Below are 13,751 nucleotides of genomic sequence, written 5' to 3'. Positions count from 1 at the left end.
CAATTTCAGTACACCAGAGGAGCCTGTACAAAACTCAAGGCAAGGCTGGAGTTCAACTTTAACAATAACATATTTTACCATTTAGATACGTTTTAAAGCATAACTAAAGGCAAACTAGTGGGTTGGGGCTAAGGGATTCCCCTAATTTGCAGGGATTTCCTTTTACTTCCTGTTTTGGCTATGGGGAAGGAAGTGAAGGTAAATTTCCACGGTGGGACACAGATAGGAAAAAAATCTGACAGGGGTTACAGTATAACCCTCCCTTACTCTATTAAAAGTGAAAAAAAAAGTTTTGCCTATAGTTCTACTTTAAGTCTTGTGCCATATTTAAGAGCTATAGTAAGTATATTAAATGCACTAATCATTTGTTGACACTATAATTTTTTTGTGAAGCATTACATTTTCATCATTAAAAACAAAAAAAACTTCAGATACTTTTTTTTATGAAAACAAGTGTGCTTTTATTAGCTTATTTCTTATTCATGTAAATCCTAAGTGCATTATTCTGTAATGTCGGGCAAAAAAATGTTAGAATGTTAGGGAAAAACATTTTAACTCTGCATAGAGTAGATTTTTGGCTTGGATTTTTCAGCTGATTGTCAAGGCCTTAGAAAATATGTATTTTGATTCAATCATTGTTAGTAGATGTTTCATCATTGTTGATAGTAGGTTGTCCAGCTTGTTTGCCTTTTGGTGGTTTGGCCTGCATGAAAAAAAAATGTTTGTCACAAACATAATTTTGGCATGATCGTGCATCGCTCTGAGAAGTGAACACTGTCAGAAGTGAAACTTACCGGCCAGCAACACCGGCTGCAGATCAGGGAAGTGTGACATGCCATTAACCACTAGCCAACCAGCTCACGCAGATATACTGCGGCAGGTCGGCTCTCCTGTGCGAATCGATGTACCCGTACGTCGGTCCGAGCAGGGTGGGTAACAGGCGCGGGCGCCCGCTGCAGGAGTGTGCCCACGGGTCCAGCAGACTTGATGTCCGCCCGCGATCACGGTGAGGAGAGGCAGGAGAGGCGGAACAGGGAACTGCCTATGTAAACAAGGCGATTCCCCCCCCCCCCCCCCCCCCATTCTGCCTAGTGACATGACAGAGATCTATTGTTCCCAGTGAAGATCGATTTCTATCATGTTCCAGTGAGCCCACCCCCCCCCCCACAGTTAGAACACACCCAGGTAACACACTTAACCCCTTGATCGCCTCCTAGTGTTAACCCCCTCCCTGCCAATGACATTTATCCAGTAGTCAGTGGCTATTTTTAGCACTGAGCGCTGTATAAATGTCACTGGTCCCAAAAAAGTGTCAAGTGTCCGATCTGTCCGCTGCAGTGTCGCAGTCCCGCTAAAATTCGCAGATCACCGCCATTACTAGTAAAAAAAATTTAAATAATAAAAATGTCATAAATCTATCCCCTATTTTGTAGACGCTATAACTTTTATGCAAGCAAATCAATATACGCCTATTGAGATTTTTTTTACCAAAAATATGTAGAAGAAAATATATCGGCCTAAACTGATGATTACATTTTGTTTTTTTTATATATTTTTTTTGGAATATTATAGTAAAGAAAATTGTTGTTTTTTTTTCTTCATTGTCACTCTTTGTTTATAGCGCAAAAAATAAAAAACGCAGAGTTGATCTAATACCACCAAAAGAAAGCTCTATTTCTGGGGAAAAAAAAGGACATCAAGTTTGTTTGGGTACAGCATCACATGACCGCGCAATTGTCAGTTAAAGCAACACAGTGCCGTATCTCAAAAAATGGCCTGGTCATTAAGGGGCCAATTCTTCCAGGGCTGAAGTAATTAAATTAATAAGGGGGGTTCAGGACTGGATGCAAAGTCCGTCTATGTTCACCTTACTCTAAAAGCTAGTTATAAATTGGGGCAATTCCCATTTGTGTTTAGCTTGCTGGAATTGATGCAGGGACACATTGGGTGCCTTCATCTTCCATTGTGCTCTGTTAGCCCTCTGGTGTGTCCCTGCGCTAAAATTTAAAATGCAACAGGTTACGAGCAGGCAGGCTATTTATTGCAGAAGAAACATATGGAGCATCAGTCTCCACTGGTGGGGAGGTGAGGGGGGAACCCTCACCTCCCCACCAGTGGAGACTGATGCTCCATTTTTTTTTTTGGGGGGGGGCGGCGGCTAACAAACCACAAACATATTGTCGCACAACTGGGTGGGCTCAGGGCGCAGTGCTCTGTGCCCCAAGCCCACCCTTTTTTTAAGCCAATTAGAGCCTCAGCCTAAAAAAAAAAAAAAACCCATGGAAATCGATTTGTCCAGCGCCCTGCATGTAGATTAGGGGCTGGGCGCATGGATTAGGGGGCGGTGCCCCTGCGCCCCTAATGGAGTGGTCCTCACTGCTCCCCACTGCTGGCAACTGTGTGCTACAGGCTGTGTGGACTACCCCCACCCTACCCCCCGCTGAGATATGTGTTACAGAGCGGGCTGTGTGTGAGTATCAGCCGCCTCTCACACCAAGCTTCCCTGCTGCCACTGTATTGTGTCAGAGTGGACATGTGTTAATCTCTCGCTTACTCCTGCCCCCACTTTCTCCTGGCAGTGGATTTGAGTCAATTGGCGAGCTGCAGCCAATTGGAGCATCAGAGTGAGGAATTGCTGTGCAGCATTGGATCATGGGATATTTAGTCTTTAATGGGCACTGTACAATGGGGGCTAGCAGAGCCATAAACTACAAGGATTCGGATTCCCTGCATACAGATCTGGTGAGTTTTCACAGGCATTCTGAGAGATCAGGGTCTTTTGTGGCTGGGGATCTAGAACATCCAGACCTGAGCCTGCAAGAGATTGAGCCCTTGTGAGCACCCATAGAGCCTGAGGACTGAGACACAGCATATCACTGCATTTTGAGACCTGCAGCTGTGTGAGAGCCCACACAATAGCAGAGAGACTAAGCCACAGGGAGCTAATGTGCTTATCTCAACTCAGACACAGTTAAGACAATAAAGACTACTCCTGTTCAAGCAGCCCGCTAGCCCTCTACTTCACACTCCTAAAGGGACAGCTACACGTCTACTAACTACAGAAGGGCCCCAATGTAAGCCAGTCAACACTGACACTTCGGCACCAGGTACTTTGCAGCCACCTCCAGGGGTACCCCTGCCTCAGGAACACATACACCCACCCACTATTGGGGCTGCACACAAGACCATTTATTTCCTGGGTCAGTTCATGCCGATACTTTACCATGATTTGCAGCTGTTATAGTCCAATTTAACATTGCTATAATTCTATTGATTGCTAGTTTATGGGTCAGTGATTGTTTATCTAGTACCGTTTTTTAAAATCTGTTTGATTGCCTGAAACTGCATTTCCCTACTACATCTAATAAATCTACCATCAAGTTTCTTGTGGCCTATTTTCTGTGCATTATTATCAAGAGGTAGTTTACTAACACTTAAAGAGTAACGCCACTTTTATGGGAAACAAAATTAGCAAACACATGTATTTAGTGTATACAATTGCGACACAAGTCATATTGTAATTGAACGTTATTAAAAATTACCTTTCCCTTTCAATCTGCAGTGCTGTAATTTTCTGTAAAATGCAATATGGCTGCCTGGAGGCGTTCTGTACACAGATTGTGTACATACGGCCCCCAGATATGTAATTTCCTGCTTATGTGATTGGCTTACTGATCTTTCCACAAGTCTGCACTAAGATACAAATCAGATTGTGAGCATCCCCTGCAACAAAAATGAAATTTTTGATGAGATATTCCCAAAGGGAAATCTAAAGGGAAACATCTAAAGGGATGCAGGCCTTGCCAATTTGCAATTTAGAACCCTGCAAGTGCAGCAGATGATTGATAATTATAAAACCACTCCATACAGATTCACTGAGCACATGGTCACAAACTGCTATTTCTTCTGAATAACAAGATAGGAATCTGCAACAACGTTTGTTAAAATTCATGCAATGTACATAGATTACCCAGAGGGGAATGATTTTTTCTTATCAAAAGTAGCGTTACTCTTTAGGTCACACAGGTGTGAGCAGGCCTTCAGTTTATAACCATGTGTGTCAGTGGGGAGAGTCGTGTAGAACAGAGAACAGTAGCTCCTGTAATGTCTCTTCTGCAATAAATTAAACCTAGCTATCTGCTAAAATGTAGTTCAGTTTACACTTCCGGCACTGTGCTAGTGTGCAGGATTGAGTAACTCCTTCACATGCCAGGTTATATTTGCTCTGACCAATTAAGACAGCCAAAGACGAGCACCTGAAAGATGCTGGGGAGAAGATGCCAAATCTGGCGAGGGACCTCGCAGACTTTGGACAGTTGGAGAAGAGGTAAGTATTGTGGACTTTAGTTCCGTTTTATTTAAACTTTGCTTTATATGCTCCAACATGGAGCATAGACTAGAGTTAGGTCTGCACTATACAGAAGAGGGATCTTGATGAGACCGTGTGACTTCCACAATTATTTGCAAGTGCTGTGCAGATAAAACCTTTGTTTTTATTGCAAATTGTTAGATCTTGTAATTTGTTGGGGTGTTTTTTTTGCTAGCTACAGTAGCTGGTAAGTGTGCTGGGAAATGCATTTTGTTATGTTTGCTCTGTGCAAAACTCTTCCATGTGCACCTTGCTCTAACACCTAGTTATAAATTGGGGAGGTTACCATTTTTATTTAGTTTGCTGAAATTGGCACAGGGGCACACTGGACACCTTCAGATGCCATTGTGCTCTACTAGACATCTGAGGTGTCCCTTTGCCTTTTTTGGTGAATAGTATAGTAATAGTAATGGGGCAAAAAAGTATTTAGTCAGCCATCAATTGTGCAAGTTCTCCCACTTAAAAATATGAGAGGCCTGTAATTGTCATCATAGGTATACCTCAACTATGAGAGACAAAATGTGGAAACAAATCCAGACAATCACATTGTCTGTCTGATTTTTGAAAGAGTTTATTTGCAAATTATGGTGGAAAACAAGTATTTGGTCACCTACAAACAAGCAAGATTTCTGGCTCTCACAGACCTGTATCTTCTTCTTTAAGAGACTCCTCTGTCCTCCACTCATTACCTGTATTAATGGCACCTGTTTGTACTTGTTATCAGTATAAAAGACACCTGACCACAACCTCAAACAGTCACACTCCAAACTCCACTATGGTGAAGACCAAAGAGCTGTCGACGGACACCAGAAACAAAATTGTAGACCTGCACCAGGCTGGGAAGACTGAATCTGCAATAGGCAAGCAGCTTGGTGTGAAGAAATCAACTGTGGGAGCAATAATTAGAAAATGGAAGACATACAAGACCACTGATAATCTCCCTCGATCTGGGGCTCCATGCAAGATCTCACCCCGTGGGGTCAAAATGATCACAAGAACAGTGAGCAAAAATCCCATAACCACATGGGGGGACCTAGTGAATGGCCTGCAGAGAGCTGGGACCAACGTAACAAAGGCTACCATCAGTAACACACTACGCCGCCAGGGACTCAGATCCTGCAGTGCCAGACGTATCCCCCTGCTTAAGCCAGTACATGTCCGGGCCAGTCTGAGGTTTGCTAGAGAGCATTTGAATGATCCAGAAGAGGATTGGGAGAATGTCATATGGTCAGATGAAACCAAAGTAGAACTGTTTGGTAGAAACACAACTTGTCGTGTTTGGAGTTGCAACCAAAGAAAACCATACCTACTGTGAAGCATGGGGGTGGCAACATCATGCTTTGGGGCTGTTTCTCTGCAAAGGGAACAGGACGACTGATCCGTGTACATGAAAGAATGGGGCCACGTATCATGAGATTTTGAGTGCAAACCTCCTCCCATCAGCAAGGGCATTGAAGATGAAATGTGGCTGGGTCTTTCAGCATGACAATGATCCCAAACACACCGTCCGGGCAACGAAGGAGTGGCATCGTATGAAGCATTTCAAGGTCCTGGAGTGGCCTAGCCAGTCTCCAGATCTCAACCCCATAGAAAACCTTTGGAGGGAGTTGAAAGTCCGTGTTGCCCAGAGACAGCCCCAAAACATCACTGCTCTAGAGGAGATCTGCATGGAGGAATGGGCCAACATACCAGCAACAGTGTGTGACAACCTTGTGAAGACTTACAGAAAACGTTTGACCTCTGTCATTGCCAACAAAGGATATATAACAAAGTATTGAGATGAACTTTTGATTTTCACCAAATACTTATTTTCCATCATAATTTGCAAATAAATTGTTTCAAAACAATTTGTTTCCACATTTTGTCTCTCATAGTTGAGGTATACCTATGTCGACAATTACAGGCCTCTCTCTTCTTTTTAAGTGGGAGAACTTGCACAATTGGTGGCTGACTAAATACTTTTTTGCCCCATTGTATACCTACCCTTACATTGTATTATGACAGTGGGAAGACTTGCCCGCCCTCAGAATACACTGATCAACACTGCCGGCGGCACTGATTGAGAGAAGATTTTCCAATAGGATGATTGTACACAAGTTGAACCAGCCTGCCCATACAAAGATCGAAATTTGTATGATCCCTACTGAACCGGCTGAATTTTGATCCATGTATCCATGCACTATACAAAAGGGACCTTGACAAAGCAGTGCAGCTTTCACATATATGTGCAAATGTTGTACAACTACAAGCTCTGTTTTTAATGCAAATTGTTGTATACTTTATACTTATTTGTTTTTTTTATAGCTGGTAAGTGTGCTGGGATATACAGTATATTTTGTTGGCTCTGTACAAAGCAATTACATGTGCACCTTATTCTTAAAGCTAGCTATAAATTGGGGAGATTTCCATTTTCTTTTTAAAGACTGGATGTTTCCCTGTGGCTTTTGGCCAGGCAAGGTGCCAATCAGAAGTTTGTATGGAGCATGGAATAAGCACATTCTATTGAGAGAGGTGCTGGTGGTGGAAGGGATGGTGGGCTGGTGATTATTGGTAGTACTTTTTTAGTACTATACATTTTAGTACTATAGGATAGGATTATAGGGGCAATATAATACATGAGGTCTAATTTACAGAGCTGAGATACCAGGATAAGGATCCTTCTTTTAAAAAATGTTCATCTGAGTGCAGTGAGATTTAAAAATTATAACCACATGACTAAAAATAAAGAGCCTTTTTTTTGTGTAAAGCTTCATGAAATTAACCCCATTCATTTCAAATCGGTATGGACTGCTGGTTTGCTCTGCAACAAGGAAGTGAACTGATAAAGGATCCAAAAGATTGGTTTGGCCAGTGTAATGTATCAGTGGAAAATGCCTAATTACTATAACTCCTTTATTGAAGCAATTTTCGATTGACTTATCATATATATAAAATCTGCAATTACTATTTCCTTCAGAGTCCACCGATAAATACATTTCAGTTTAGGGTTGCCTAAAGCCGGTCAAAGATGGATCAGCCGGTTCTGCAGGGACTTGCCAAGTCTTGATCCATCTATGGCCTTTCCCATTCAAGAGGAGTCCACCTAGTGATCGACTCCGCTGGAACCGGACTGTTGGAAAATTTGTGTTTGATCAGCATAAGCAACCAATCGGCTGCAGCACCTATCAGAATACAATGGAAACAGAAAAAAGTCCTGGACTGCCTCACTCCATCAAAGAAGCATCTTTATTGAGTGATAAAATCCAAAAATGCAGACAAATGACAGAAGTAGACACAACAGTGATCAAATCGCTAACATGTTTCACATCCGAAGATGCCTACCCATAGCTATGAGTACGCTCAATAAAGATGCTTCTTTGATGGACTGCGGCAGTCCAGGACTTTTTTCTGTTTCCATTATCTTGTGCATAGCCAGCATCCAACCCTGGTTAGTAGGACGGTAGCACCTTGAAAACACGGAGACTTTCAGAGCGGCATTCCTCATTAGTATCAGAATACAATAGCGCAATGGAGAGCAGTCCTTCATCCACCTTGTGTGGATGGAGGAATCCATAATTTTTTTTGTTCAGCTGGCTGGCTGGTCAAAACAAAAAAACAATCCACGTATGACCAGCTTAAGCCCTTATTCTACTATATATATTTGTGTATGCTGTTTTCTTCATACCTCTTCATATTTACACTCCCAATAGAAGCTGGCTTTACTGTCCAGGTATAGGAGAATCAGGTCACACAAAAGTGTTGCCTACAACAGAGAACACACAAGATTCTGTCATTGGACATTTCAACTACTGGAAAGAAGTGGGAGTGATAGACAGTAAAACACATATATCCAGGAACTAAACATTGCAGGTTAGCATGCTTGTAAAAAGACTAGCTGGTTAATGGTAGAAAGTTGGCACATCGGGAAGCAAACATTATCAAGGTGATAAATCTATTTGGAAGCACTTTCAAGTCACTAGATTTTATAAAGACTGGTTATAATATTACAAATGAAAATTTGGTGAAGGGATCTCACAATAGAGTTTTCATAGCATAAATAAGCCAGCATGTGATTCAGCTTCTAGAAATCGGACTTGGGTGTTGACCTTTAGAAAAATGTAAGGTGTGGCTGAAAAGAATTACACTTGTGTGTGTAGCATAGCTCCCAACTGTCCCTAATTTTGAGGGACTGTCCCTGATTTGAACAAAGTCCCTCTGTCCCTCTTTCCTCCTAATTTGTCCTTCATTTTGGTCTGATCTATATAGTTGTATAAAAAATGCGCCAATATAAAGGAATAGTAGTGGCAAATTAAAGCTCTTGTGGGTTTAACTAATCATTTTTTTTTTTATAATTCCCCTTTAAGGGAGCATGGCAGGGAGTGTGTCATAAACCTACATACTTTTGCTAAAAAGTGTCCCTTGTTCCCATCTCAAAAAGTTGGGAGGTATGGTGTGTAGTCTGTCCTGTTAGATGCCTATACATTTTTTTTTTTTATAGGTATGTATTGCAGCTAGGGTTGCGACCTCATCCCTTTAAAACCGAACACATATTAAGTACATAGGTTCTGTTGCTGATTGAAGTGGTAATTAAACTCACTTGGTGCCTTATCTGCATCAAATTATCTGCAAGAAAATGTGTAATGAATATGTGTTCTGTTTTAAAGGGATGAGGTGGCAACCCTAATTACAGCCAAGCCTTTATTCTGCATCTTCTCACTTCACAGGTCTTCTTCAGTCATATTTTCTGCAGGTTTATGTGTATAGAATTAGCGTTTAATACATTTAGGGTTAACAAATAACCTTATAACATCATCCTTTTTGCCCTTGTTCTTTCACTACTACCTTCAAAAGTCCAGACCAGTGTAAATATGATTGTAGACTGGGATATAAAACAAGGAAGGCATCAGAAATAGTTCCAGATGAGCCTTCTGCTTTCTGTAATTAGCTGACTGGTATCACATAGGATAGGGAAATGAGCAGTGCAGAGCAGTTTAAAGTGATTGTTATTTTTATAGGTAAAAAAAAGACTTTACAAACATGTTATACTTACCTGCTCTGTTGCAGTGGATGTGCACAGAGCAGCCCAAATCCTCCTCTTCTTGGGTCCCTCTTCTGTAATCCGGCCCCCCCTCCTGTTCAGTGCCCCCACAACAAGCAGCTTGCTATGAGGGCACCCAAGCTAAGTCACAGCTCTCTGTGTCAATTCAAGCTTGGAGCCCCGACCCAGCCCCCTTTCTCCCCTGATTGACTAGCTGACTTTGATCGACAGCAGCGACAGCCAATAGCGCTGCTGCTGTGTCTCAGACAATCAGGAGGGAGAATCCTGGATGGCTGAGACACTCGTGGACATCGTTGGACAGAGAGGGGCCTCAGGAAAGTGTGAGGGGGGCCACTGAACACAGAAGGCTTTTTATCTTTGTGCATAGAATGCATAAGGATAAAAAACGTTCTGCCTTTACAACTCCTGTATTTATGCAATGGTTTCCTTTTGTCAACAAGTGGGTAGGTGCAGCAGCAGAAAACACTTAGTCCAGGTGCAGAAAACAGAACTGTATTGAAATTGAAAATCGGCAATACACAACAAGCCCTGCAGGAAGGCGACCCGACCAGGAACACTCACAGGATGTAACAGCGATGAGTAGTTATAGAATGTCTCAGGTGTCTTGAGGGGCGGAATGCAGCCTGGCCGATTCGTACCCAAATGGGGAGGCGTATCCCTACTCTTCTGGAACCTCTCCCTGATGCTAAGCACTGTCCCTGACAGACGGGTGACCTGTTCCTACTCTACCAACACGTGAAATGTGTCTTAAATAGATTCTGTCTGACCCAAGAGGGCCGCCAAAGTCACATGGGGTGCCAGCATAGAGGAACAGCACCAGTGGAATAGCGCCACATGCAGTGGATAAAGTAAACTGCACCTGCCTACAAACAGTTTTGTCATCCGTTTCTCCTGTGATTGTATTGGTGCAGTAATGCTTATAAATCACCATGTTTGTTTCCTGGTGTTGCAGATTTTGAATCAAGCACATATATAGAGAACATGTCTCTTTTTTCTAACAATCCTAATCTGTGGTCATGTTGCTCTCTGCTCTGTATAGTGCAAACAGGCAGAATGCAAACAATGTAATGTTTACACTAGAGATGTGCACAATGGAAAACATTTTTTGCTTAGTTTAGGATTCACTCGTTAAGTAAATCATTTTATTTCGTCATAACCATTACGTTCGAGTGATTCATTTTCAGAAAGATTCATTATTTTGGGATAGTATATATTCTTTGTTCTGAATCTTATTGTATTTTCTGAAGTTCTGTTTTCATTTGTTAGATTATTATTATTATACATTATAAGTTGAATTAATTTCCCCATTCCCAACTGACTTTGTTCATTTATTTATTTATTTCAGTTACTTACATAGCGCCATCAATTTATGCATCGCTTTACATATACATTGTACATTAACATCAGTCCCTACCCTCAAGGAGCTTACAATCTAAGGTCCCTAACTCGCATTCATACATACTAGGGACAATTTAGACAGGATCCAATTAACCTACCAGCATGTCTTTGGAGTGTGGGAGGAAACCGGAGTACCCGGAGGAAACCCATGCAGGCACAGGGAGAACATGCAAACTCCAGGCAGGTAGTGTCGTGGTTGGGATTCGAACCAGCGACCCTTCTTACTGCTAGGCAAAAGTGCTATCCACTACACAACTGTGCTGTTTGTTGGACCACGTACATATAATCCAAATAAAACAAATTAATTTGTTCTTTTTGTTATAATTTATTTTGTATTAGTTGAAATTCGTTACATATTCCATCCAAATTTTGATTCATAACAAAATTAATTGCAGATGTCTAGTTTACACTGGGCTGTGCCTGTAATGACAGGTCTCAGAAGTAACAGGTACAGGCATGTACTGGCCATTGGGACTACCGGGAGATTCCTGGGGGGCCGATGGCTCAGTGGGCCAGTCAGGTGCGGTCCTGGAGCCGCTCCTTTCTGACAGTGAGTGATTGCAATTTCACTCCTGTCAGGAGCAGCAGCTTCCGTCATATGCTGGAGAGAGCATTAGGCTTTTGGCTCCCTCCAGCCTGCAGGGGGAGATAGACCAACAGTAGACTTTCCTTCCTCTCTCCCCTATCACTTGTTATCACATGACCGGAGAGAGGAATGAGAAGCTGCCTTCAAAACTGTGAGTACATGTGGGAGGGGGAGGACACTCTGATGTGAAGGGGGCTGCTGATGGGGGCTCTCTGATGTGAAGGGCTTCTGATGGGGACACACTGATGTGAAGGGAGCTGCTGGTGGGGACTCTCTGATGTAAGGGGGATGCTGTTGGGGACACTCAAAATTAAAGTGGGCCGGTCATGAGGAAGTCCAGGGCCAAATTTTTGTCCCAGTCCAGCCCTGAACAGGTATATTCCCAAGTCACTTAATAATAACCTTTATTACATTTATCCTTCAAGTACAACACAAAATCATCAAAGAACAATGTATTACTTACACTACCCAAGAAGGCACACCCAGTTCCAAGGCTTACAGCTGTTGGGACAATACTAAATCTTCTTGCCTGGACATAGAGGGTTGAAGGTCATCCAACAGCAAATACTAAATCAATGCAGTGAGATATGTGCTCATTGAAAACCAACCTCTCCTGTCACCGATATCTCGAATCGGATTCCATAGAGTTTAAGGAGGTCTCTGTTTTCACGTCTTTCTTTATCCCAATAATAAGTAGCTGTTCTGCAAATAAAGCATAAATGGGAGTTGTCTGTGCTGTAATCAGTGAAGAGTTATTTGTAAAGTTACATTATTGTCCTTACCATCGTCCAGTCCAGATCCCCACCATTTATTTTTTCTATAATTCGTTTTGGAAAGAGTGGCTAAGAGTTAGCTCTTTTGTCAAGTTTTTACTGCTTTCTGTATCTCTGTTAGCAAGATTTACCTCCTTTTTATCCCAGTAGCACCAGGAATAAAAAACTGAATGGAGGTCATTGTGATAGTAAGACAAGCATGGTAATAAAAAATAAATCTTACAGTCTCTGTCCCCTTAGGAGAATGGAGTTCTCATCATTTCTTATCCCTTTAACAGCCTGCAACAGGGAGAGGACTTAAAGCGGGGGTCCACCTATCTATCGTTTTTTTTTTTTTTTAGTTCATTCACAAACTTTTCTTCTCAGCATTACATACTCACATATTGTGTGTAATATGTCCGCCTGTGTCAGATTTCGTCGGAAAGAATAGCTTATATTATTCACTGCAGGCGGTTTCCATCTTCATTGTGGGCATTTGAAGCCCACAAGCATTTATTTCCTGGATGCGGTGAATGCTGTGCTCCCAGCATTCACCGCTTGTTCCCGCACATGCTCAGTGGCATCCTGGGAAGCCTGAGACTAGCTCCCAGGAGTCTGTGCGGAGTCTGGGAGAGGCTAGAAACATGCCTACTCCTACGGGAGGAGAACCAGGAAAGAAGAATAGAAAAATAAAAGGTAATTACGGCGATTTAAATTTTTTTAAACGGCATGTCAGCATCTAGGCAAGGAAGAGAATACATACAGATATTGTTCAAAATTTGGGTGGAACCCCGCTTTAACGTGAACTGTCCAAAGTGAACCAAAGATAGCAATAAACAAACCCCTAACAAAGAGTACAACCCTTCTCCTTTTCATCCAAAAATAGTTTGGTTAGACCATGAGCTTTATAGTAGACCTTCAGATTATTTTTAATTTTGGATAGAGTGCAGGGAGGACCTTTGTTAGGTCTGTAAGCCAAGTGGGAATATTTCCTCCAGATCCCTGATCTGGTGACACATCGGAACTCCCCAATGGGGGAGTCAAAGATTGAAACAATTTAGGACAGAGGGTCTAAACTGCACTACTATTAAATTTGTTTTTATTGGTGTCTGTATCACTGCTGGGGAGATTGTCTTTTTTGCCCAGACTACACAGTAGAAATTAAGATGACTGTGACCAAGTGAGATATATCTTCCATTAGGAAGAAATTAAAAATGGAACACTTCCAAATTCAATCCAAAACTAAAAAAAAAGTTCTGGGCAGGAATTCTAATGTAAATATATTTTTGTGTCAAATACAGTAAATATAAAATGATCAGCAACATATGAACCTAACCTGAAGTTGTTGTTTTTATCTTGCAATCCAAAGGAGTATTGTGGTATGCAGACTTTTGCTTGATCCAAATTGCATTTCCACTCAATATCAATTCTAACAACTCCACCCTGAAATAAAAAAGTAAATCATCCTGTTAACTCCCCAAAAATGTACCTACATATTACAAATTGCTAGCATATATTTTCTAATGTACAGGCTTGAAAGAAAGCTCTAGACAAAATCTTACATTCTTAAATAATAATTAGTGTTAATTGGAGCAGTGGGGTTGATTT

General features: G+C 41.8%; 1 protein-coding gene across 3 annotated transcripts in view; it reads right to left on the bottom strand.

Moving 5' to 3' along the window:
• Positions 1-459: 459 nt before the first annotated feature.
• Positions 460-13,751, bottom strand: part of P2RX6 (purinergic receptor P2X 6) — a 76,732-nt gene continuing 63,440 nt past the window's right edge. For 2 of the 3 annotated variants that reach the window (XM_073625345.1, XM_073625330.1), the window contains 5 exons: positions 13,480-13,586; positions 12,000-12,093; positions 11,855-11,920; positions 8,034-8,111; positions 460-703 (listed from right to left, as the gene is read on the bottom strand). In XM_073625345.1, the coding sequence (XP_073481446.1) occupies positions 629-703; positions 8,034-8,111; positions 11,855-11,920; positions 12,000-12,093; positions 13,480-13,586 (420 nt within the window). In that variant the 3' untranslated portion in view covers positions 460-628. The remainder of the gene's footprint in view (positions 704-8,033; positions 8,112-11,854; positions 11,921-11,999; positions 12,094-13,479; positions 13,587-13,751) is intronic. The other variant, XM_073625338.1, reaches the window with a different exon arrangement.

The sequence above is a fragment of the Aquarana catesbeiana genome, linkage group LG01 (assembly GCF_042186555.1).
Source record: "Aquarana catesbeiana isolate 2022-GZ linkage group LG01, ASM4218655v1, whole genome shotgun sequence".
Taxonomy (NCBI): domain Eukaryota; kingdom Metazoa; phylum Chordata; class Amphibia; order Anura; family Ranidae; genus Aquarana; species Aquarana catesbeiana.
This window is presented reverse-complemented; position numbering and strand designations above follow the sequence as displayed.